Source organism: Lepus europaeus, chromosome 14, assembly GCF_033115175.1.
Source record: "Lepus europaeus isolate LE1 chromosome 14, mLepTim1.pri, whole genome shotgun sequence".
In the NCBI taxonomy this organism is placed as follows: Eukaryota; Metazoa; Chordata; class Mammalia; order Lagomorpha; family Leporidae; genus Lepus; species Lepus europaeus.
Genome location: NC_084840.1, coordinates 38,756,830 through 38,782,627, shown reverse-complemented (window position 1 = coordinate 38,782,627; position 25,798 = coordinate 38,756,830). Strand labels below are relative to the sequence as shown.

At 44.5% G+C, this 25,798-nt stretch overlaps 1 protein-coding gene across 1 annotated transcript in view; it reads right to left on the bottom strand.

Annotated features, from left to right (window-relative positions):
- Positions 1-21,272, bottom strand: part of ACBD3 (acyl-CoA binding domain containing 3) — a 52,197-nt gene extending 30,925 nt beyond the window's left edge. Inside the window, exon 1 of the mRNA XM_062210467.1 lies at positions 20,938-21,272. Coding sequence (XP_062066451.1) covers positions 20,938-21,223 — 286 coding nt within the window. The 5' untranslated portion in view covers positions 21,224-21,272. The remainder of the gene's footprint in view (positions 1-20,937) is intronic.
- Positions 21,273-25,798: the final 4,526 nt, after the last annotated feature.

Sequence of the window (25,798 nt, the reverse complement as noted above, 5' to 3'; positions counted from 1 at the left end):
GTGAGAAAGATGTTGGGACCAGTGTTGTCACACAGAGGGTTAAGCTGTCATCTACGATGCTGGCATTGCAGTCATAGCAACAGTTCAAGTCCTCTCTACTGTGTTTCTCATCCAGCTCCCTGCTAATGCACCTGGGAAGGCACAGGACGATGGCAGAAGTACTTGGGCCCCTGCTACCCACATGGGAGACCCAGATGGAATTCCTGACTCCTGGCTTTGGCTTGGCCCAGATATGGTTCTTATAGCCATTTGGGGAGTGAACAAGCAAATGGAAGATTCCCTCTCCTTATCTGATGCTCTACTGTTTCAAATAAATCTTAAAAAAAAAAAATAAGAAAAATGTTTATTCCTATTCACCGCAACGTTATTATTATTATTTTTTTTTTGACAGGCAGAATTAGTGAGAGAGAGACAGACAGGTCTTCCTTCTGTTGGTTCACCCCCCAAATGGCTGCCACGGCTGGCGCACTGCGCCAATCCGAAGCCAGGAGCCAGGTGCTTCCTCCTGGTCTCCCACGCAGGTGCAGGGCCCACGCACTTGGGCCATTCTCCACTGCCTTCCCGGGCCACAGCAGAGAGCTGGACTGGAAGAGGAGCAACCAGGACAGAACCAGCACCCCAACCGGGACTAGAACCCGGGGGTGGGGTGCCGGCGCGGCAGGCGGAGGATTAGCCTAGTGAACCGCAGCCTCTCTCTCTCACTATCCACTCTGCCTGTCAAAAACAAAAACAAAAAAAACAAAAAAAAAACTAAAGAACAAACTTACTCAACAATCCTTAAATTACAACAATCCAATGAACAGATTATACAGCTATTAAAATGACAGTTATAAGGCTTTTTACAAGGTGAATTATGGATTTACAATTCAACAGATTTATGAAACAAGATATGTTGAATGGAAAATTATGATTTTACTATGTCTACTACTATGCAAAAAATGTCTACAATATGACCAAAGACCCAAAGAGAAAGTAGAAATGATAAAATTTTAAGAGTGTAAGTGAACAGTTACACATAAATTTTTCTCTTAGAAAACCTACAGTAGGTCCAGCATTGTGGCGTAGCAGGTAAAGTTGCCACCTGTACTGATGGCATCCCATATGGATGCTAGTTCATGTCCCAGCTGTTCCACTTCTGATGCTCCTTGTTCATGGCGTGGAAAAAGCAGCAGCAGATGGTCCAAGTGTTTGGGTCCCTGCCATGCATGTGTGGCTCCTGGCTATGGCCTGGCCCATCTCCAGCCACTGTAGCCATCTGGAGAGTGAACCAGTGGATGGAAGATCGCTTTCTGTCTTTTCTTCTCTCTTTCAAATAAATGCTTAAGTAAATCTTAAAAAAAAAAAAAAAAAAAAAAAAAGCCCTGCAATTATGATTTTCTTAAAAATTTAGCTAGCTAGAACACAGTATTCTAAAATGTTGTTGTACTGTTAAAATAGTAAAGCAATGGTGGTTACTATTTGTATTCAGTCTTCTGGCTAAAAAGTTTTTTTTCCAATTTTAAAAGAGTCTATACCATCCTTTAACATGTACCTTGATTTGGGACACATTAATCACCCAAAGTTTTCTTATGTTAATTATATCAGGGTAATTATTAGAGAAACATAGTCCAGAATACCTTCCTTCCCACTTTCACCAAATGGTGGTGATCTGAAAAACAGCTTCAATTTCAAATTTAAAGCTTTTAGTTAAAAGATTATTATTTAGAACGTATTAGTTTTTGAAAAGAAAAAAAGGCATGGGCCTATAAAATTTCATCATGAGTATTTATTATAATAGAGAATTTGCTGCTGGTGATTCAAGAAAAAAAAGGTGTGTTAAGCCTGAGAAATAAAGGGAATACACTGTTTTCTTTTTTTAAGCATGAATACAATGAAAATAGTGGCTGTGGTACCATAATTTAGTCTGGTGTTTAAGATACCCATATCTGGGCACCAGTTCGTATCTCTGCTGCCAGTTCATATCCCTGCTGCTTCTCTTCTGATCCTGCTCTCTGCCATGGCCTGAGAAAGCAGTAGAAGATGGCCCAAGTCCTTGGGCCCCTGCATCCTTGTGGGAGACCCAGAAGAAGCTCCTGGCTCCTGACTTCAGATTGGTGCAACTCCAGCTGTTGAAGCTATTTGGAGAGTGAACCAGCAGATAGAAGATCATTCTGTTTCTCCCTCTCAAATAATAAATGAATATTAAAAAAAAAAAAAAAAAAGATACCCGTATCTTACATCCTAGTACCTTGGTCCCACATATAGTTTCAGCTTTCTGATAATGCACACCCTGGGAGGTAGTGGTGATGGCCCAAGTAACTGATTCCTGCCATCTATATGGGAGGCCTGGATTGAGTTTCTGGCTTATGGCTTTGACCTGGCCCAGTCCTATTGTGGGCCTTTGGAGAGTGAACCAGCGGATGAGAGTGTGAATGTACTTACTTGTTCTCTCAATTTAAAAAAAAAAAAAAAGTAATTTAAATAATCAATTAAGAGGAGCCAGCATCATGGTGCAACAGGTTAAGCCACTGCTCATGTATCAGTATCCTTTATCAGAGCCCTAGTTCAAAGTCTGGCTGTGCTGCTTCCCATCCAGTTACCTGCTAATATGCCTGAGAAGGCAGCAGACAAATGCCCAAGTATCCCTGGGCTAGTGCCACCCATGTGGGAGACCCAAATGGAGTTTCAGGTACCTTGCTTTGGCCTGGACCAGCAGATTGAAGACCCTTCCCAGACCCTGTCTCTGCCTCTCTGTCAGCCTGACTTGCAAATAAATAGTTGCCTGAAATTAAATATTACTAAAGATAAATCAGATGACATTTTATTTATGGAAGACCAAACCCTTGATTAGTCATGTAAAACAGCAATTTTCAAACATAAATGTGCAAAACTAATTTTCTGCTACAGGCAGATGATATGAGGCTAATAAGTAGGGCCAGTAGGTATAAAATTTTTTTAACAAAACCTATTACTACTATAAAGTTATTTGTAAAACACTGCTATTTGTTTAGAGGGAGGGTCTACTTCCTACCATATAATAAATCTGCTTCATTTCTTTTTTTTTTTTTTACACTGCAAAAAGGTCATCTATTTACATGAGTGATTTAAAGACATTATGGTTTTCTTTACAAACAGATGTAGGAACAGGAATTGTCTACTTTCAAAAACCCTACATTTCAACCCTCCACTATTAGAATCCACTGAATTGCGGCATATCAAAGGCTATTTTCTGTTTCTTCCCGTTTGATGCTCCAAATGAATTTCCATCATTTCTCCATCATCTATGGCCCTGGCTCTCCTGAAAAGTCTCTGGGCACAAATCATATGGGCAGGTTTTTGACCTGCAATTAAAATACCCGAGAATGAGCCCCTCCCCATGCCGTGTCCCCCATCTGTGTGGTTCAGTCATCACTGTCCGACAGTGTCTCATACTGTGCTGAGAGCAGCGGGGCGGGCTCTCGCTCCCAGATCCTGTTCTGTTGGTGAGGAGCTGCCTGGTTCACAGCACAGGGGGCACATGCGATTGGTGTTGGTGGCGTGCTGCTGAGCATCCGCAGGGTCAGGGGGTTATAAGGGAACTGTGTTGAGCCTGTGAAGATGGCCTGTCTTCCCAGGCCCACCCTGGCGTCTGCCTGTGGTAGTCCCCCTCGGAATGCACAGAGGAGACCGAAGAGGGCCGTTCACTTCCCAGGTAGGCCTGCCCAGGGATGGGAGATTTTGATTTCCTACTGTTTGACTTGCTAATCAGCTTTGGTTTGCAAACGCCTCCTGAATGAGGTGATGGGTCCCCTTCCTCTCTCCGTGTCTCACTACTGGTCACAACTACTCCCACAGTCTGGGACAGGACCACTCCGTGCTCCTCTACTTTGTCATCAAAGCTCCCCATGAGAGCCTTCCTGATAATGTCTTCTAGACCAAGATTACTGGCAGGATCAGCAAAAGCATGGCCTCGAGAGCTAACTGAGCCTGATGTGGTAACCGCTGGCAGATTAAAGATCTCAGGTCCTGGCTGAGCTGCTGCCATATCAGAGTCACCTCCACCAGAGGAGTTCAACTTCCGAAAAATCTCCTGCTTCTTTGATTGAACCATGGGTGATGTGTTTTCCAGCTTGGTGAAGAATGAGGGCAAGTAGCTAATACTGCCTGGTGAGCGGGAATCACTCCTCTGCTCCGAAGGCTCAGCTCCCCGCTGAGACAAGAGCAGCATGCTTTCCTGCTTCTCATGCACAACTGGAACCTGGGTGGGGAGATGGGCTCGTAGGGCTCTGAGAGACATGACTCCTCTCTGGGGATTTTCCAGGCCTGCTTTCCCGGGATTTATCCACAAGATTTTCTGGAGAAACTCTGGAACCTGGTCTCTGATGGTGAACAGACTGAGATTGGGACTCGGGGCTGTAACGACTTGATGTTTTAGTCCTCACAGGCGTTGACACCAAAGCAGAGGGTGAATTTTGGAATGTAGAAGTGAGAGGTTGCGGGGGAGTCTGCGAAGGAACTTGATTTCTAGCAAAATCCTGTGTGATAATTTGACAGATGTGATCGGCAAGTGTGATGAGCCAATGGGTCCTGGGCACTTGCCCCATCCCCTCTGCCTGTGAGGAAGGGGGCAGCTGCTGCTGTGGAGATGGTGACTCCTGCTGTGGTCGATAGTGATGTAATGGTCCTTCATACTGTCTGCCTGGATCGTTTTCGGCTTGATTTGCCTTAACAATCTCTGGCTGATAGGCCTGCAGTTTTTCCTGGGGCGGTGCAGGTGAGCTGGCAGGACTTATGACCTCAATAGCATCGCTAGTTGTTTCATACCTGCGAAAAGACATCTCTTTTGTTTTGGACACATCCATCTGGGATGCAGAAGCTGCAGCGTCCACAAGAGCAGCCAGGGCATCCGCAGCAGTGTTGTAGGGGGAGGCTGGCAGGCCTTGGCTTATGGAAGGGCCCCCAGCGGGCAGTGGCATGATTCGTAGCTGAGCAGTTGGGTCCAAAGGTGTGATTACGCTGGTTCCATTGGTTCCCTGGAAAACACTGGGTCTCTGCTGCAACATGGTCTCCTGAGCTCTTACTGATGGGGACGGGGAGCGAGCGTATCTGTGACTGCCAGGCCGGCCGGGCTGCTCTGAGCCTGGACACAGGTAGAGGTCGGAGGAGGCTGCAGCGATGCGCTCCTGCTCTTGTTCCCGTTCCCGCTCTTTCTCCCTCTCCCTCTCTCTCTCCCTCTCTCGCTCTCGCTCTTGTTCCCGCTCCCGCTCCCACTCAGCACTTGCGGCTGCAGCAAGGTGTGTTGGGTGTCCAGGAGACATAGACACAGGGTTGTACGGCCTGGGAGGGAAAGTAATCTGTGTACCAGGAATATATGTGATTCTGTCCATGGGAGGAGTGCTTGTTCCCCCGGGGTGAGGCACTAAAATTGCTGGAATCTGCTTCATTTCAAGTATGTGGTAGTGGGAACTAGGTACAGGGGACGATGGCATATGGTGAGTAAATAAGGAAACTGTGCTCATCATTTACCAAAGTGTTAGTCTAACCTTGTGCACTAAAAAATGACTCACCATACAGGCAGGGTGAGTTTCAGGATTTTAGAGATGTTGTATAGTATCTGTACTTTTTATGCCTAGACAGACTTAACAATATATTGTAAACCAAAGTAAGTATTTTTTTAAAAGAGGGTATGTTTTCAGTGTTCGCCCTGGTCAAGGTGTCAAACAGATATTGCTCCCTGCAAGAACCCCAGTGCTCGCCATGTTTTGTTCACAGGCACATGCCACAAAACCAGGCTCAACAAATCTAACACAAGACATTGACATTATGGATCAATTTTGGTGAGAATAAGCAAAACAGTACATTCATTCTGGTAAATGCATTGGCATTTCCATTTAACCTTTTATGTACTTACTAATCTTAACTAAAAAGAGCTCTCCATTCCTTCCTTTAAATCCTATTACTAAATCTTCATAGGATATCACTGTTTTGGTTGGGAACAAATTTTGTCACAAATTTTTAAAAATTCAAGGAACAGGGCCAGCACTGTGGCGCAACGGGTTAAAGCTCTGGCCTGAAGCGCCAGCATCCCATATGGGTGCCGGTTCTAGTCCTGGCTGTTCCTCTTCCGATCCAGCTCTCTGCTATGGCCTGGGAAAGCAGTGGAAGACGGCCCAGTCCTTGGGCCCCTGCACCCACGTAGGAAACCCGGAGAAGGCTCCTGGCTTCGGATCAGCGCAGCTCTGGCCATTGTGGCCAATCGGGGAATGAACCTTCAGATGGAAGATGGAGACCTCTCTGTCTCTAGCTCTCTCTGTAACTCTTTCAAATAAATAACATAAATCTTTTTTAAAAAATTCAAGAAAAAGAAAACACTGAAAACCAACAAATGCGATAATTGAGAAATTTCAAACACCAGAGACAAACAAAAGATCCTAAAAACTTCTAAAAAGAACAAGTAAATACACAGGATAAACAAAGAGGATTACTACAGACTTTTTTAAGAATACTGAAGCTAGGAAACAATGAATAGAATAATGCCATCCAAATTCTAGGGGGAGATTATTGCCAATCTAGACTTTTATTCCAAATCAAATTCAATCAACGTGACAGTAAAACAAAATTTTGGGGGCCAGCGCTGTGGCATAGTGAGTAAAGCCACCACCTGTAGTGCTGACATCCCATATGGGCGCTGGTTTGAGTCCCAGCTGCTCCACTTCTAATCTAGCTCTCTGCCACGGCCTGAGAAAGCAGTAGGAAATGGCCCAAGTCCTTGGGACCCTCCACCGGCATCAGAGACCTAGAAGAAACTCCTGACTCTTGGCTTCGGATCCACTCAGCTCCGGCCGTTGTGGCCAACTGGGGAGTAAACCAATGGATGGAAGATGTCTCTCTCTCTCTCTCTCTCTCTCTGCCTCTCATTCTGTGTGTAACTCTGATTTTTAAATAAATAAATCTTTAAAAAAAAATTTTGGAAATGCTTGGTCTCCAAAATTTTAATTCCCAAGTACCTTTATAAGAATCAACTTGAGGGGCCAGCGCTGTGGTGCAGTGGGTTAATCCTCCTCCTGTGGCGCCAGCATCCCATATAGCCCTGGCTGCTCCTCTTCCAATCCAGCTCTGCTATGGCCTGGGAAAGCAGTGGAGGATGGCCCAAGTGCTTGGGCCCCTGCACCCACACGGGAGATCAGGAAGAAGCACCTGGCTTTGGATCAGCACAGCTCTGACTGTTGTGACCATTGGTGAGTGAACCAACAGATAGAAGACTTTTCTGTTTCTCCCTCTCACTGTCTGTAACTCTACCTCTCAAATAAATAAATAACATTTAAAAAAAAGAAAAAACAATCAACTTGACAGGGCCGGCGCTGTGGCATAGCGGGTTAGGCCGCTGCCTGCAGTGCTGGCATCCCATATGGGCGCCAGTTTGTGTCCTGGCTGCTCCACTTCCTATCCAGTGCTCTCCGCTATGGCCTAGGAAAGCAGTAGAAGATGGTCCAGGTCCTTGGGTCCCTGCACCTACATGGGAGACCTGGGGGAGGCTCCAGGCTCCTGGCTTCAGCCTGGCCCAGCTCCAGCTATGTTGCCATCTAGGGAGTGAACCAGTGGATGGAGGACCCCTCTGTCTCTATCTCTCTCTCTCTGCCTTTCAAATTAAGAAATATTTAAAAAAATAATAAAATAGAAAGAATCAACTTAAGGCTGTATACTTCCAAAGTAAGGGAATAACAAAACAACAGAAAATACACAATTCAGGGAAAAGGGAACCAACACAGTGAAAAAGGAACCAACACAGTAAAAAGGTTGAAGGTAATTTCCAGGAAGACAGCTGGGGAAAAGACTCAAAAAGCAGAAAACCAACACTGCATCAAAAATTTAAGACATCTAAGATAGAGGTCTTTAATAAAATATTTACCACAACAGAAAAAAACAAATAATTGCCTAACTACACAAAAGACATAGTTTGTACAACAAAGTGTAATCAAAGTACATGATCTGTCTCAGCTATGAATAATATAAACATCAAAACCCAGTACTGGGGGAAAGCAGCAGAAGATGGCCCAAGTCCTTGGGCCGCTGCACCCATGTGGGAGATCCGGAAGAAGCTCCTGGTTCCCGGCTTCAGATCGGCTCAGCTCCAGCCATTGAGGCCATATGGGGAGTGAACCAGCAGATGGAAGACCTCTCTCTTTCTCTCTCTCTGCCTCTCAAATAAATATATCAATCTTTAAAAAAAAAAAAAAGGAAAGGGGTTGGCCTTGTAGTATTTGTAGTACAGCAGATTAAGCCACAGTCTACAACACTAGTATCCCTCATGGGGGCCGGTTCAAGACCCGGTTGCTCCACTTTCAATCCAGCCTCTGCTAATGTGCCTGGGAAGTATTTGGGCCCCAGTACCCACATGGGAGATTGGGATGTAGCTCCTGGCTTCAGCTTGGCCCAGCCCTGGCTGCTGTGGTCATTTGGGGAGGGAACCAGCAGATGAAAGACCTCTGTGTAACTGACTTTCAAATAATAAATAAATCTTAGCAACAACAAAAAGAACAGTAGGAAAATGGAAGTAAACACCAGAAGAAACAAAATAATGGAAAGTGGCTGCCAGGGAAGGGGGTAGGGCCTAGGAGATGGGAAAAACAGAGAAAGGGATGGCTACTTTTCATTACAAATTTTATGGCTGCCGGTTCAAGTCCCAGCTGCTCTACTTCTGACCCAGCTCTCTGAAGCTGACCTTGTCCCGAAGTACCACTGAATGCACAGTGTAATCACATGGGTTCTTGTAAATGGAAGACAAAAGAATCAGAGTTTTGAAGACACTACACTGCTGGTTTTGAAAATGGAGGAAGGGGCTATAAATCAAAGCATGCAGATGTTCCCTAGAAGCTAGATAAGGCAAGAAAACAGATTTCCCTTCAGAGCCTCCAGACGGAACAACGTCCTCCTGACATTTGGATTTTATCCCAGGAAGATCCACTTTGGATTTCTAACCTCTAGTAAGTGTACAGGTTGGTTTAAGCCAATGAATCTGTTGTAATTTGTTATAGGAGCAAGAGAAAACTAATATTAACACATAAAGTGCATCTTCTCAAGCAATTAGAAATGATACAGTATTTATGTTATGATCTTACTAAGTATGTAACTTTACACTTCTAATAAGATAGCATAAATAACTTGCCATTAGTGTTATAGATTATTACCAAGTCCAAAGCTCTGAAAGACTAAAATTAAGTCCCTTCCACCTGAAATTAATTATACAAAAGATTATTAGGCTCGCATTTCAATTGCTAGTTTACAGAAGAAATCATGTTTTTTCCCTTTCTCTGGAAGTAACTGTAAAGTGATATACCAAATTAGTTCGTTGTTTGATGGCATTAATGCCATAAATTATACGGGTTGGAAGGGTATTAAAGATAGGTGACTCTGGGGCCAGTGCCATGGCTCACTTGGTTAATCCTCTGCCTGCGGCGCCAGCAGCCCGTATGGGTGCTGGGTTCTAGTCCCAGTTGCTCCTCTTCCAGTCCAGCTCTCTGCTCTGGCCCGAGAAGGCAGTGGAGGATGGCCCAAGTGCTTGGGCCCCTGCACTCGCATGGGAGACCAGGAAGAAGTACCTGGCCCCTGGTTTCGGATCGGTGCAGCTCCGGCTGTTTCAGCCAATTGGGGAGTGAACCAACAGAAGGAAGACCTCTCTCTCTCTCTCTGCCTTTCTTCTCTCTGTGTAAATCTGACTTTCAAATAAATAAATAAAATCTTAAAAAAAAAAAAAAAGATAGGTGACTTAGTGGCAAAACCACAGTTCAAATCCCTGATATACATCCATCTAACAGTGACTACTTTGTGCTTGAGTTTCTGGTGATGGCAATTTTTGTCCCAAAGCAGCCTACTCCACTGATGGATAGCTGAGTTGCTATCTCTCATTTCTATCCACAGCATCTATTTCTTATCCTTACTATCAGATAAAACACATTTAACAGATCAGACTTCAAAACAGTCACAAAATACTCATCATATTTGTCCTGGGTTCTCAATTTTGCAGGCCAAACACCCAGCTAATTCAATCATATCTCACAAACACCTAAATTTATAACTCCACTATTTACTTGGGACAAGTCATTTCACTTTTCTGAACCTCAGTGTTTTTTTTTTTTTTTTCCTTTTCTTTATTAAGATTTATTTATTTGAAAGGCAGAGTTACATAGATGAAGAGACAGATCTTCCACCCACTGGTTCACTCCCCAAAATGGCTGCAACTGCCAGGAGTGGGCCAGAAAATAGACACTGAGAAAACAGCTGTCATTATTAAAATTATTTCATTCCCACTTGATTCAAGTTGCTCTCTTACAAATAAGCTCCATTTTTACCTTAACTCATATAATGCCTCAAACTGAAAGCTGTATACAGGACTGGTCTGATCTGTGAAGAGAGCAGGACCTCTTCCCTCATTCTATGTACCATGTTTCTATCAGAGCAGAAGCCCAGGATCAGGATTAAATCTGTTTCCTTTCAAGGCCGTAATGCCACTGTTGCCTCACAGAAAGTACACTCTTAACAAGATCCATCTCTTAGAAATACTAAAATTAAAAGTATATCTCCCCCATGATGGATTGGAGGAAAAAATCTGATTGACAATTTTTTTTTTTTTTGACAAGGCAGAATCAAGGGCGGCGCTGTGGCACAGTGGGTTACCGCCCTGGCCTAAAGTGCTGGTATCTCATATGGGCGCCGGTTCTAGTCCCGGCTGCTCCTCTTCCTATTCAGCTCTCTGCTATGGCCTGGGAAAGCAGTAAGAAGATGGCCCAAGTCTTTGGGCCCCTGCACCCACGTGGGAAACCCGGAGGAAGCTCCTGGCTTCAGATCAGCGCAGCTCTGGCCGATGCGGCCAATTGGGGAGGGGACCATCGGATGGAAGACCTCTCTCTCTCTCTGCTTCTCCTCTCTCTGTGTAACTCTGACTTGCAAATAAATAAATAAATCTTTTGTATTAAAAAAAAAAAAAAAAGAAAGAAAGAAAGGAAGGCAGGCAGGCAGGCAGGCAGAGTCATGGAAGAGACAAAGAGAGATCTTATATCTGCTAGTTCACTCCCCAAACGGCTGCAATGACTGGGACTGGGACAGTCTGAAGCCAGGAGCTAGAGGCATCTTTTGGGTTTCCCACATAGGTGACAGGGACCCAAGCATTTAGGCCATCCTCTGCTGCTTTCCCAGGTGCATTAGCAAGGAGCTAGATGGGAAGAGAAGCAACCAGGGCTCAAACTGATGCCCATATGGGATGCTGGCCATGCAGCAGGCAGCAGCTTAACCCACTATGCCACAGCACCTACAGAGCCAACCCCAACAAATTCTTTTTTTTTTTTTAAAGATTTATTTATTTATTTGAAAGTCAGAGTTACAGAGAGAGAGGAGAGGCAGAGAGAGGTCTTCCATCTGATGGCTAACTCCCCAGCTGGCCTCAATGGCCAGAGCTGCGCCGATCTGAAGCCAGGAGCCAGGAGCTTCCTCGGGGTCTCCCACACGGGTGGGAGTTGGACTTGGGCCATCTTCTACTGCTTTCCCAGGCCATAGCAGAGAGCAGGATCAGAAGAGGAGCAGCCGGGACTAGAACTGGCGCCCATATGGGATGCCGGCGCTTCAGGGCAGGGCGTTAATCCACTGCGTCATAGCACCAGCCCCCAACAAATTCTAATACTAATAAGATACTAATGAAAAAGGATAGAGGCACAGTAGGCTAAGCATCTGCCTGCGGCACAAGCATCCTATACAGGTGCTGGTTTCTGTTCTAGCTGCTCCTCTTCTGATACAGCTCTCTGCTAATGGCCTGGGAAAGCAGAAGATGGCCAAAGTGCTTGGGCACCAAAGTTGGAGACTTGGAAGAAGCTCCTGGCTCCTGGCTTTGGATCAACTCAGTTCCGGCAGTTCTGGCCATTTGGAAGAGTGAACCAGTGGATGGAAAAAAAAAAAAGAAAAAAGAAAGGATAATACAATGCAGTATTCCTCAATCAATTTATGAAACACTTTGGAATTGTCTAGCATGTACTAAGTATTTGGTAAATTTTTTAAAAAAATATTTACTTTTTTGAAAGGCAGAGTTTGAGAGAAGGGGAGACAGAAAGAGAAACAGCTATCTCCCATCTGCTAGTTCACTCCCTAAAGGACTGCAAAGGCTAGTACTGGGTCAGGCCAAAGCCAGGGTTATGGAACTCCATCCAGATCTCCTACATGGGCAGCAGGGGCCCAAGTATTTGGGCCATCTGCTGCTGCTGCTTTCTCGGGTGCATTAGCAAGGAGCTGGATGGGAAGTGGAGCAGCTAGGACTTAAACCAGCACTCATATGGGATGCTGGCATTGCAGGCAGAAGCTTAACTTGCTGTGTCACAATACTGGCCCCAGTACTCAGTAAATTTTAAGACTTTTTCACTCCTATTAATACAAACACATCCCACACTTAATCCTTAGTAATCTCTCCTTTTCAACAACATATGCAGCCAGATAATATCAATGGCTAGATATTCTGCTAAGAGTTTATATGTAACTTCTTATAACTCTTACAATCCTTTGAGTAAAGGAAGGCACAAAGAGCTTAAAGAATTAAGAAGCAGAGACAAATAACCCAGAGCACACCTTCCTAAATACTGAGTCATAGTAGCTCTCAGTTTAGTTAAAATGAAAAAATAAACATCTCATTCTGGGTGTTGGCTACATGCTCACTTTGTGAAAATTCATCAAGCTATATACACTTAAGATTTGTGTACTTTTCTGCATATGTGATAAAGGGAGGCCTCAGGAGTATGCAAAATCATTTACATGAAACACACACACACACACACACACACACACCCCTGAGTCCAAAGAACTGAGTCAAAAGAAAAATTTCAGTTCAGTTTAATTTTTTTAATATTCATTTTTTATTTATTTGAAAGACAGTTACAGAGAGATGTAGAGACAGAGAGAGAGATGTAGAGACGTAGAGAGAGAGAGGTCTTCAATCCACTAGTTCACTCCCCAGGAGGCTGCAATGACCAAAGCTAAGCCGATCCAAAGTCAGGAGCCAGGAGCTTCTTCCAGGTCTCCCACGTGGGTACAGGAACCCAAGAACTTGGGCCATCTTCTACTGCTTTCCCAGGCCATAGCAGAGAGCTGGATCAGAAGTGGAGCAGCTGGGACTAGAGCCAGCGCCCATATGGGATGCTGGCGCTTCAGGCTAGGGCTTTAACCCGCTGCGCCACAGTGCCAGCCCCAGTTCAGCTTAAATTTAATATGAAGTTGGTGGCTATACATGTTTTTCTCTTATTGTCTCGTAGGTCAATATATCCACCTACACAATTACCTACTTGTTTCTATAGGGAAAGACAGTAAAGAAGAAAGGGAAAAATAAACTCGAAATTTCAGATGTTTCATAGTAATAAACTTGAAATTATCTGAAGCTAGACCGCTTAAGTACAAGCAGGCACACACTAATTGTATATAAATTACCAATGAATGACAGCTGTACAGTATTTTAAAACATTTCTGAAGCCATTTATAAAAGTTCTTGCAAATGCCTATGGTTAAAGAAGACAACAGGAAACAGAACCATTTCAGCTGTCATTTTCATCATTAATGTAATTCTCTTTGAGTACATAACACTGAGCTATTAGCAATATAACTGGACATAATCAATAGAAATATTACCGGAAATGTATTAACTATCCCACGGAGAAACAGATTCCAAGACTTCAGTTTTCCCAAATCCAACCATAGCTTCCTTAATATGTGTGTGCTTGTGTTTGAAAGGATTTACAGAGAGAGAGAGAAAGAGAAAGAGAAAAACAAAGAGAGAGTGAGATCTTACAACAACTGGTTCACTCCCCAAATGGCTGCAATGGCCAGGGCTGGGACAGGTGAAAGACAGGAGCCTGGGACTCCATCTAGACCTCCCACATAGGTTGCAGGGGCCCAAGAACTCAGACCATCCTCTGCTGTCTTCTCCTTCTTAGCAAGGAGCTAGATCCGAAGTGGACGAGGGCTAGAACCAGTACCCATATGGGTTGCTGGTGCCACAAGCTGTGGCTCAAATGGATGTGCCACAACACCAGCCCTCACAGCTTTCTTTTACACAGCATATCCTCAAAACCCCTCCCTCCCATCCCCAGTACCTGTCTACTGACAAGGCCTAGAAGTTTTGATTAATCCAGTTAGCAAGCACCCACTCCAATCACTCAGATTATGGTTTTCAAATGCAATTTTCCACTAAAATGACCCATGTCTCCCTCGAGAAATGGCTGGTTCCTGCTGAGGCAGGAAGTGTGTAAGATGAACGAGGAACATCTTACATTTCAGAAAACAAGGAAGCTAAGAAAGACTAAGAGGTCAAAGGAAGACAGGAATCATTTGAAAATGGTACAATTCATATATTTAAAAAATACTAAAATTTAGTGACATTAATAACAAATCATAACCTTTTGAGGTTGTTAGGAAAACAACTCATTTTAAAAACCAGTAAGTAAAGGGCAAGATGCATTTATCTTTCCTATTTGGACTCTTTCCCAAACCAAATGGAATTTGAAGGAAAGTATTCTAGCAAAAAACAACTAGATCATCATCATTTAAAAATCTTTAACATGGGGCCTGTGTTGTGGCACAGCAGGGTAAGCCACTGCTTGGGACACTGGCATCCCATATTGGAATGCCAGTTTGAGTCCCAGCTACTCTGCTCCCAGTCCAGCTTCCCATGGGAATGCACCTGGGAAGGCAATGGATGATGTCCTAAGTAGTTGGGTTCCTGCTACAAATATGGGACCCCAGGATGGAGTTCCTGGCTCCTGGCTTCAGCGGGGCCCAGCCCTCGATGATGCAGCCATTTGTGGTGTGAACCAGTGCATGAAGATCTCTCACTCTCTGTCTCTGCCTCTCTCAATCACTCTGCCTTAACTGATCCACTGATTATCAATAGACCTACCATCACCAAAAAAAGAGAAACAAACCAGTATTATCTGCCTCATGGAAGAAAGTATGCAATATGAAATAGTCTTTAAAAAAAAACAAAAGCACTTAAATCTGATTAAATCTCTAGATCCAACTTCAAGAAATATAAAGATTAAAGAAATATTTTAAGTCATACGTGTATATAAGACAAATCCCTCAAACCAAACACTCGATTTCTTTCACAAGCAGAATACAAAGCGGGGGAGGGAATATATCAACTACTTGTATAGGCTTTATGTGGAGGTTTAAACTATTTTAAAAACTGTAATATTTATGACACTGGAAATCTATTCACTTGAATGGAGATCTAATATTTAAAAATTATAAATTTTTAACTTTTCCACATATGATAACACTATCATCACTAAAAAAAAGGAGTCAGTGCTATGGCCAGTCAGGTAAAGCCGCCGCCTGCAGTGCCGGCATCCCATATGGGCGCCGGTTCAAGTCCCGGCTGCTCCACTTCTGACCCAGCTCTCTGCTATGGCCTGGAAAAGCAGTACAAAATAGCCCAAGTCCTTGGGCCCCTGCACCCGCATGGGGACCCAGAAGAAGCTTCTGGCTCCTGGCTTTGGATCAGCACAGCCCCAGCCATTGCAGCCAACTGGGGAATGAACCAGTGGATGGAAGCCTCTTTCTCTTTGCCTCTCCTTCTCTATGTAACTCTTTCAAATAAATAAATAAATAAATCTTTTAAAAAAAAAAAAGAAGGAGTCTTCATCTTTTAGAGATACAAAATGAAAATATATACAAGATGACTTGGGAAATAGATAAGGCAGGTCTGGCTGAGTAGTGGATATATGGTGTTTTAATGTCCTACTGTTTTGAATTATGTCTGAAATTCTCCATAATAAAGTTAAAAATAAAACTGAAATTAAGAGAATTTTTCCATCCATTTTTAGCATTAAAAAAAAAAATCACTACATCAGTTAAATGTAAGCCCCCCTACTGTATTAGTACGACTGAGACTTAGCAACAATAGGACTTACCAATATTTTTGATGAACACATTTACCTCAGTCCTTTGGAGGGGATTCTCATGGCATTCAAAGTTTCAAATCTGATAGCAATGTTGTGTAGGAATTCAGAGTAGATAGTTCTCTCACACTTTATTTTTACAGATATCTGGAACTTCCCATAAAGTGATCACACTGATCAAAACAGCTTTGGAGCCTGCAATAGGTTTGTCCTCTGCCTGCGGTGCCAGCATCCCATACGGGCGCCAGTTCTAGTCCCGACTGCTCCACTTCCAATCCAGCTCTCTGCTATGGCCTGGGAGAGCAGTAGAAGATGGCCTAAGTCCTTGGGCCCCTGCACCCACGTGGGAGACCGAAAAGAAGCGCCTGGCTCCTGGCTTCAGATTGGCACAGCTCCGGCCATTGCAGCCATTTGGGAAGTGAACCAACAGGAGGACCTTTCTGTCTCTCCCTCTCTGTAACTCTACCTCTCAAATAAAATAAATAAAATCTTAAAAAAAAAAAAAAAAAAGTAAAGAAAAAGAGCTTTGAGCTTTCCATTAGCCCTTAATATTTTCAAGCAAATATATTAAAGAAACTCTCAAATATAGTAAGAGAGTTGAATAGGTGAATTTGAATATTTTCTTCTGAAGACGACTAGAAAGCAGGGTTTTCTATTCACTTTTCATCTCCTGTAATGGGAAAAGCAGTCTTTGGAACTTACAGTCCTGAGAACTAACCCCGCCTCTTACAAATAATAACTGACTGGCTTGGGGCAGGTTCACCAAATAAGAAATGGGGATAACAGCCTCTAGAAGGCTTGTGGGAATAAACAAAATAGCATGTAGACAGCCTTCAGAGAGTACCTGACATTCTGTGAATATCTGCTTTGTGACTACTAGCAATCATTTATCTGGAATTTCATTTGTGCTGTGGTACAGCAAATCAAGCTGCCATCTGCAATGCCAGCATCCCATTTGAGTGCCAGTTCAAGTCCTGGCTGCTCAACTTCTCATCTATCTCCCTGCTAATGCACCTGAGAAAGCAGAAGAAAGTCCAAGTAGTTGGGCCCACACCACCCACATGGGAGACCCAGATGCAGCTCCAGGTTCCTATCATTGTGGCCATTTGAGAAGTGAACCAGCGGATGGAAGACATATCTCTAACTCTGCCTTTCAAATAATTTTTTAAAAATTTGATGCAAACAATTTACCAGCTTAATTTAATGAGGCAATAAGGTATTAGAGAAGGAAAAATCTATCCAAAGAACTCTACAAACCAAAATAAAAATTCCCAGGTGAACCATCCAAGAAGTTAAAGGCTATATAATACATTGAACCCATTTGAGTTCCTTTGGGCCCCTAACCCAAGCAGATAAGAATATCCACTTTAATCTTGCTAAAATAGAACTGGGCACTTTGTTCCCCCCTTTAAAAGTCTTCAGGGGCCAGCTCTGTGGCGTTAGTGGGTGAAGCCGCCACCTGAAGCACTGGCATCCCATATGGGTGCCGGTTTGAGTCCTGGCTGCTCCACTTCCGATCCAGCTCTCTGCCACTCCAGCTCTCTGCCACGGCCTGGGAAAGCAGTAGAAGATGGCCCAAGTCCTTGGGCCTCTGCACCCATGTGGGAGACCTGGAGGAAGTTCTCGGCTTCAGTGCAGCTCCAGCCATTGCATCCAATTGGGAAGTGAAACAGCGGATGGAAGACCTCTCTCTCTGCCTCTCCTTCTCTGTGTAATTATTTCAAATAAATAAATGAATAAATCTTAAAAAAAAAAAGTCTTCAAAGGTTCCTTACCATCTCCTGACCAAAAAGCCAAACTATTTACAATGACATTCAAGTTCTTCCGATCTGAACCCAACTTACCTTTCCACCACTCTCCATCAAACTACCACCTATCTGCTGACATACACGCCTTCCCCTTCTGTGGAATGCCATGTTCTCCCCCACTCCCTCAATGCCTCCGCACTGTATCGCAGTTATCACTGAGCCTTTAACTCCTCCTCTGGACCTAAGTTCCTTAACAGCAACAGGAAATTCATTTACAGTGGTAACCCAATATAAAGTTTGTTCCATAACAAGAATTCAATAATCTCTAAAGTTTAGAAGGTAAAACACTAACTTACATTTCCCCATATGGGCACTTCAAAAGGTATGTAAAAAAAGAAATTAAAAAATAAGTTTATTTTGTGTGCAAAAAAAAATCTATCCATATGAGTGGCCCTCAAAAAAATCTATGCATATGAAAAACCTATGCATGGATTTCAAAACTTCTCCCAACAAAATAAACTTAACTTTTACTTCTATAATTCCATGAACTTTTGGAAGTATTCCCTGTATTTTCACCTATTCTTTAACTTGCACAAAATTAAGAGGGTAGGTAGCTGACATAATGGGTTCAGTCACTGGCCCACGACCATCACTGTCAAATAAGGAACACAAAACAGGACTCCCGGTTCTCAATCCAAGCTATTTTTGGAAAGAAAAAAAAAAAAAAGATATTCATACTTTCAAAATTCTTATTTATTCCATAGTGGAAGATAAAATGTAACCTTTTTTCTAATTCTTGAGATACTGGCACAAAACCCTAAAATAGTGATTAGAAGCCCTAGTAGGGCTGATAAGAATGCTAGGTATTCTGCTAGAAGAATTCACACTAAAACAAAGGCCACATTACTTGGCTCACTCTGCTTTCCACAATTACTGCCTTTACATGCTTCCTCTTTTTTGTTTTCTCAATTAGCATCTCATAAGCTAGCAGTCTCTTCACTGCTATCTGATGTAATGACCCATGCAGAAAGGTAGCTTTTAATTGCCAAACAGCTCTCTCTCCTTTTTAACCAACTGGATATTGCTCTGAGTGCTGAATTTAGGAACTCAGCGTACCACACCTATCAATGTAGCTTTTTTCTCTAAGCTTACTGGTAACTAGGCCCCCAAATTATAGGTTCCCCTAGGATTCCTGCCTCTCATTAGATGATGCAAATAATGAACACAAATGTGTTCAAATAATCTCCTGGGTTAACCCAAAATCTGCAACATCAAATTTCTTTGAACCCAGCTCTCAAAGTGTACATGTGAAACAAGTAGGGAAAAGTTAATTGTCCAGGAGTTAACATGGTAACTAGAATTGAGCGTCCTGATTCCCAAAACAACATTAAGCTTACTGCATATTATACAATCTCTTAGTCTTTCAAAGAATATAGTACTACTATTTTCAAATAAGGTTAGAAGATGAAATTACCTATTTTTTTTTATCTGACAATAGCTAAGAATGTAAGTTGGTATCTTTCTACTATTACTCCGTTCTACAACATAATTTAACCTTGAGAAATTAAGTTCCAGAAATAAAAATTTAAGGTATAACATTGCTAGAGGAATTGTCCAGAAACTGCTACATTTTTATATAAGTGGTAATATAAGATCATTACTACAACAAGCTCTAAATTCCAGCCAGTAAACTAAGGGTCAAGTGATTCAAAACCCCTTAGCCATTACCAATTTCCCAAACTAGCTAATACACAGAGGGCTGAATTTATGTGGAATGACAATGAACACTTAAAGGATGCACTTTTTTAATGAAAAAGGGAATGGATGTAGAATGTTCAAATGTTATGGAAACTTTTCAGTTTGCACAGTTATTCTGAAAGAAAACAAGTAACTTTAGCATGTACCATTACACTGAGCTACTCAACTTCAGCTAATAAAATGTGGACTCCAAAAGGTACTCCCTCTGGGGAGAGTGTCATAAACATGCTGTTCTGGAATGTAGGTGGAACCTAGCAACCACTTTTAAAGTTTCCTTTGCAGACGTCTCTCCCTGCCCTTCCACCAACACCCAGATATCTTTTAGAATCAAGCGAACAGAACTCTCATCAGTCTTTCCCATTGACAAAAAGCATGTGACTGGTCTCTCCACCATTTGACCAAGTGAATCATCCAATTAAAACACACCACAGGCCGGCGCCGTGGCTCAACAGGCTAATCCTCCGCCTTGTGGCGCCGGCACACCGGGTTCTAGTCCCGGTCGGGGCACCGATCCTGTCCCGGTTGCCCCTCTTCCAGGCCAGCTCTCTGCTGTGGCCAGGGAGTGCAGTGGAGGATGGCCCAAGTGTCTGGGCTCTGCACCCCATGGGAGACCAGGAGAAGCACCTGGCTCCTGCCATCGGATCAGCGCGGTGCGCCGGCCGCAGCGCGCTACCGCGGCGGCCATTGGAGGGTGAACCAACGGCAAAGGAAGACCTTTCTCTCTGTCTCTCTCACTGTCCACTCTGCCTGTCAAAAATTAAAAAAAAAAAAAAGAAAAAAAAAAAAGAAAACACACCACAATCTTGCTCCAAGACAAGAGACACCGAACAATTAATTATGCGCAAAGCACGGAGGGTTCTTTCAGGCCTTCCTCTGAGAATTCACTCTTACGCGATGCCAACAAGGTAAAACTTCAACCATGGAGGAGAGAAGTTACTAGAACGTGGTGGACACATCTGATCTTCGGAGTCTGACAAGCCGGAGGGTGTAAATGAGCTGAACACCTCACTTCCTCTACTGCCACATCAATACTGACAGGTGATCAGGTCTTGCCCGGATTCACAGTTCCCCACAGCGACCAGAAAGGCAGGTATAGGACCCATGGAAGGATTTCCTCCACTTATAAAAAAATCAGTGGAGTCAGATGTAGCAACCATGGGAAACTGGAAAAGGAAAGTGTCGGTTTAAAAAAAAAAAACAAAAAACAAAAAAAAACCAGCAACCTCAGAATGGGCTCCTCTGGGGACAGGCTCATTCTTCCACCCTGGCCACTGGAAACCAGAGAAGCTCAATTGATCAAAACGTCCTAGAAACCTCGGCAAGGCAGGACTCGGACTGCTAACCCAAGGTGCCAGGCCCCTCAAGGGTGTGACCTAGTGGCCAGGCTTGCAGTGCCAAACTTCGGGTACCCCCAAGGACGGAGTCCTGCTCAGGTCATCGCGGCCTAGCACGGCTGGGTGAGGGCGGAACCGGTGCAGTCAGCTAGGGACCTGAGCCCGGGCGCCGGGGCCGGGCAGGGGCGCCGCGGGTGGGGCCGGCCGGCTCACCTTTGAAGAAGCGCAGCGCCAAGCCGTACAGCTCTTCCAGGCCGAAGCCCCAGCGCTGCTCCAGCCGCCGCGCCTCCTCCGCCGCGCCCCCAGCCGCCGCCTCTCCGGGCTCCAGCGGCTCTCCCGCGGCGCCCGGGACCCGGCCGGACCCAGGAGGCGAGGGCGGCGGCAGCGGCGGCGGCAGCAGCGGAGCGCCCTCCGCGCCGGGCCGCTCCTCCGGGTCTGGGCTTAGCGTGAGGCCGTCGACGGACACCTCAAGTCGCTCGGCGTTCAGCACCGCCGCCATCTCCGGCTGCTGCGCCTCCTCCGCGGGGACAGGCGGCGGCCACGTATCGACTTCCTGCTGACCTCTGACCTTCACTTACCGACACCGGAACTTCCGCTACTGAGGAGGCTCGAGGGCTCTCGGAGAGGGGCTGAAGCCTGGTGCCCCGCCCCCTCGGAAACATCAGCCACACCCCCTCCGCGACCACCTGCCACGCCCCCACGCTGTCGCTGGTGCAGGACCGCTTCCCCCACCGTCGCCGCATCTTCTGGGACCCCAGTTCCCCCGCGGTGGGCGGGTGCTGTGCCGTGGTGCCCCCCGCCCGGGCCACCCCCGTTCCCGCGGCTACTCCGTGGCTCCCGGGGTCCCGCAGAGGCGGGGTCAGCTGGTCGCTACGGAGGCGAGTGAGCGGGCGCTCTACCGGTCCGGACCGATTCCTCACCTTTCCGGGAGAAGTTGTGTGTCGGGCAGAGCTCCTTTGCCCACCACAGCAACTTGGAGGAAATGCGAGGCAAATGACATTTTTTTTCTTTAAATGGAAACTGCGGCTTACGACTCTGGATTTTCTGAGGTTCTGGCAGACGGAGGCAGAGCCTGGTTATGCAGGAACTGAAGCTCATGGAGTTTGTGGGACTCTTATTAGGAAAAAAAAAAAAAAAGCATACTTAGAATGAGAAGGAAATCATAACATTTTTTTAAACGTAACAAAGCACAAACATCACAGACAACCTTTTCGTTTGGTTGTTTTTTTTTTTTAAATTTGAGAGCCAGAAAGACAAAGGGAGCTCCCATCTCTCTGGTTCATTCTGCAGATAACCAGCAAAGACTAGGAGTGGGCCAAAGTGGAAACGGGGTGGGGGAGGGGGGCCTGAAAACTCAGTCCAGGGCTCCCACGTGGAGGGCAGGAGCCCAGTCACTTGACCCATCCTTGCTGCTCCCAGGGTCTGCCTTAACAGAAAGCTGGAATTGGGAGCACAGCCGGGACTTGAACCCCAGCACTCCCAATCTGGGAGGGAGCTCCCAAGCTGCGTCTTAACCACTAGCTCCAACACCTGCCTGCTGTCATGCTTTTTGTTAATTGCCTGATAAGCTTCTACAGGGTATCCCAGGGCCCAGAAACAAACTGAAGATGCCATTACTCATATTCACTCTGCTGTGCGTTAGATTTTCAGGCAGCCTTTACGATAATTTGTTGTTGACTATGTGCTTTTCATCACTTTTCCTATGACAATTATTTTGTAATATTTTCTATAAAGAAATTAAATCAACCTTTTCTCTGGTATGGTTCATTAAATTTGTTTTTTATTAATAATTGTTTGGGGGCCGGTACTGTGGCATAGTTAAGCCTCTGCCTGCAGTGCCGGCATCCCACATGGGCCTCAGTTGGAGTCCTGGCTGCTCTACTCCCCATACAGCTCTCTGCTGATGTGCCTGGGAAAGTAGCAGAAAATGGCCCAAGTGTTTGGGCCCCTGTGTGGACTTGTCCTGCGAGGTCCACACTGCCGGGATGGTGAGGTGACGGGGTTCTTCGGTGAGAAGCACCAGAGATAGGTTTCGGTGAACATGTTCATTTATTAACTATCAAGCGTAAGCTTTTAAAGGGCAGGCAGAGAGGGTGTAGCTAATTCGGGAGCAACATTAATTCTATAGGATAAAGCTGATATTGGTGCCGCTACACTTCTCCAAACAGCTTGAAGGTCACGTGGCCTAAGTAGCCTTCCTGATGGGCTTGGGCCACACCCGAGAGCAGTTTACCTGATTGGCAATTACAAGGCTCTTCAACGGAAGGCAGGGGTAGGGGAAATGTGCCTGGGGATGCTGCCGCCTACCAACAGTCAGGTTAACCTCCCTGGCAGTGTCCCAGCCAGGGACAGGCTCACCTACACCCCTGTACCTACGTGGGAGACCCAGAAGAAGCTCCCAGCTCCTGGCTTCAGCCTGACCCAGCCCAAGCTGTTGTGGCCATTTGGGGAGTGAACCAGCAGATGGATGGAAGATTCTCTCTCTCTCTCTCTTTCTCTATATCTCTGCCTTTCAAATAAATAAGTAAATCTTTTTTAAAATTTATTCTTTAAAGAATACAAATTTCATAAGTGCAATTTTAGGAATATAGTTATTCTTCCCACCATTCAAACCCTCCCACCCCCAATCCCACCTCCTCCTCCCTCTCGCATTCCCAGTCCCATTCTCCATTAGGATTCATTTTCAATTAATTTTGTACACAGAAGACCAACTCTATACTAAGTAAAGGTTTCAACAGTTTGCACGCACACACACACACACACACCAAGCAGAACTAGTGTTACAGTCAATTTTCATGATACAACTCACTGAGGACAGAGGACCTGCATGGAGAGTTAGTGCACAGTGACTCCTATTGTTAATTTAATAATTAACACTCTTATGTATGACATCAGTGACCACCCGATGCTTTTTTTTGCCAGGCAGACAGTGAGAGAGAGAGTTATAGACAGTGAGAGAGAGAGAGAAAGGTCTTTGCCAATCCCAAGCCAGGAGCCAGGTGCTTCCTCCTGGTCTCCCATGTGGGTGTAGGGCCCAAGCACTTGGGCCATCCTCCACTGCCCTCTGGGGCCACAGCAGAGAGCTGGACTGGAAGAGGAGCAACCGGGACAGAATCCGGCGCCCTGACAGGACTAGAACATGGGATGCCGGCACCTCAGGCAGAGGATTAGCCTCGTGAGCCGCGACGCCAGCCCACCCGATGCTCTTGACATGAGCTGCCTAGGCTAGGAAGCCTTTTGAATCCACAAACTCTGTCAGTATTTGGGCAAGGCCATAAGCAAAATGGAAGTTCTCTCCTCCCTACAGAGAAAAGTACATCCTTCTTTGATGGCCACTTCTTTCCACTGGGATCTCTCTCACAGAGACTCTTCATGTAGAACATTTTTTGCCACAGTGTCTTGGCTTTCCATGCCTGAAATGCTCTCATGGGCTTTACAGCCAGACCAGGAAGCCTTAGGGGCTGATTCTGAGGTCAGAGTGATAAATAAGTAAATCTTTAAAAAGGAAACAATTGTTTGGTTCTCCCATATATATGTGGGAGCTAAAATTTTTTTAAATGATGATATGTGTCAGTTTTGTTGCAAATTCAGTGTTTTTTCAAACTTTGTTTTAAATCTTTGTCAAACATTGTTAAGAATTATATACTACTGTAGTTCTAATGATCTAACTTTATATGAGTGAAGTTGACCATCTTTTTATTTGATTTTATTTGTAGCCCTTGCCTATTTTTCTGCTAGGCTATCATCTTTTACTTATTTACTGAACTCTATTTAGGAGCACCATTAAGCCTTTGACTATAATGTAAATTAAAACTATGCTATCTCAAAAAATAAGTAAAATATGAAAAATTATTTATAAATTTATTTCAGTATAACTGATGTTTCCATTTAATTTTCAGGGTAATTGTCAAGTTTGGGAAAGCCTCTATCAAGCTTCTCTCATATTCATAAGAGTTTTAAGATTTTGGAGTTGTTTGGGTACTTAGCAATTGTGTGCGTGTGTGTAAGTTTATTTATTTGAAAAGCAGAGCAACAGAAAAATGGAGATAGAGAGAGATTTGCTTTTCATCACTCCCCAGATGCCCCTAAAACCTGGGGTTGGGTCAAGCCAAATCCAGGAGCCAGGAACTCCACGCAGTTCTCCCACATGGGTGGCAGAAACCCAAGTACTGAGCCATCACCTGTAGCACCTAGGGTCCACATTATCAGGAAGCTGAATTGGAATCAGAGGGAGGGAAAACTCCCATGCACTCCCATATGAGATTAAGTGTCCCAAACAACACTTTAACTGATTGTGCCACAATACCTGCAGCTTATGTATGATTTTTACTGTGGTCTGAGAGTATTTGCAGAACAAGAGTTATCTGCTACATTCAAACAATCTGATTCATTATGATGAATAAAACACATATTTTCACATACAGACAGATCCAGTGTAATAAAACTACAAGTTTGTGTCCTGTAAACAAAACTTCTAACCATTATGTTTGCATGGTTCACATAAAATGTAAGTATAGTGCATTTATAATTCTATAGGTGACATTTTTAGTAGATTTCTGATGAGTGGGAAACTCTAATTTGATTAGGCATTGAGAGAAGCAATCCCTCTACATATAAGTTTTCACTTCCTGTTGGAAAGAGTTTCTATGGCGTATCATCTTTTCTTTCAAAACTTGGTTCTTGTCTACTACCCACATATTTCCTGTGTCAAGCACTACACAGCTCCTGCCCTCTGGACCTGCACTGATGTGACATGGTGCTGGCTGAATTGGCATAATGGGCAGTGAGTGTATTCCAGAAAGCCATTCCCACACCCACAGTGAGCAATAATTTAACAGTTCACGGAAGTAACTGCAAACCACTTAAATGCATGCCACTAAATCCAAGTTAAAAGTATCCCTTATCCCTAGATCTTCCAAAATGCCTGTGGCCATGCCAATATCTCCTAATGCAGGGGAGAAGAGTACTAAAGGGAAGTGAGAAACAAGGAGACAGCATTCTGAAATATCTAATTCTTAAAACTTTTAGAGGGGCAGGCGTTTGACGTGTGGTGGTGAAGATGTTGTTTGGGATG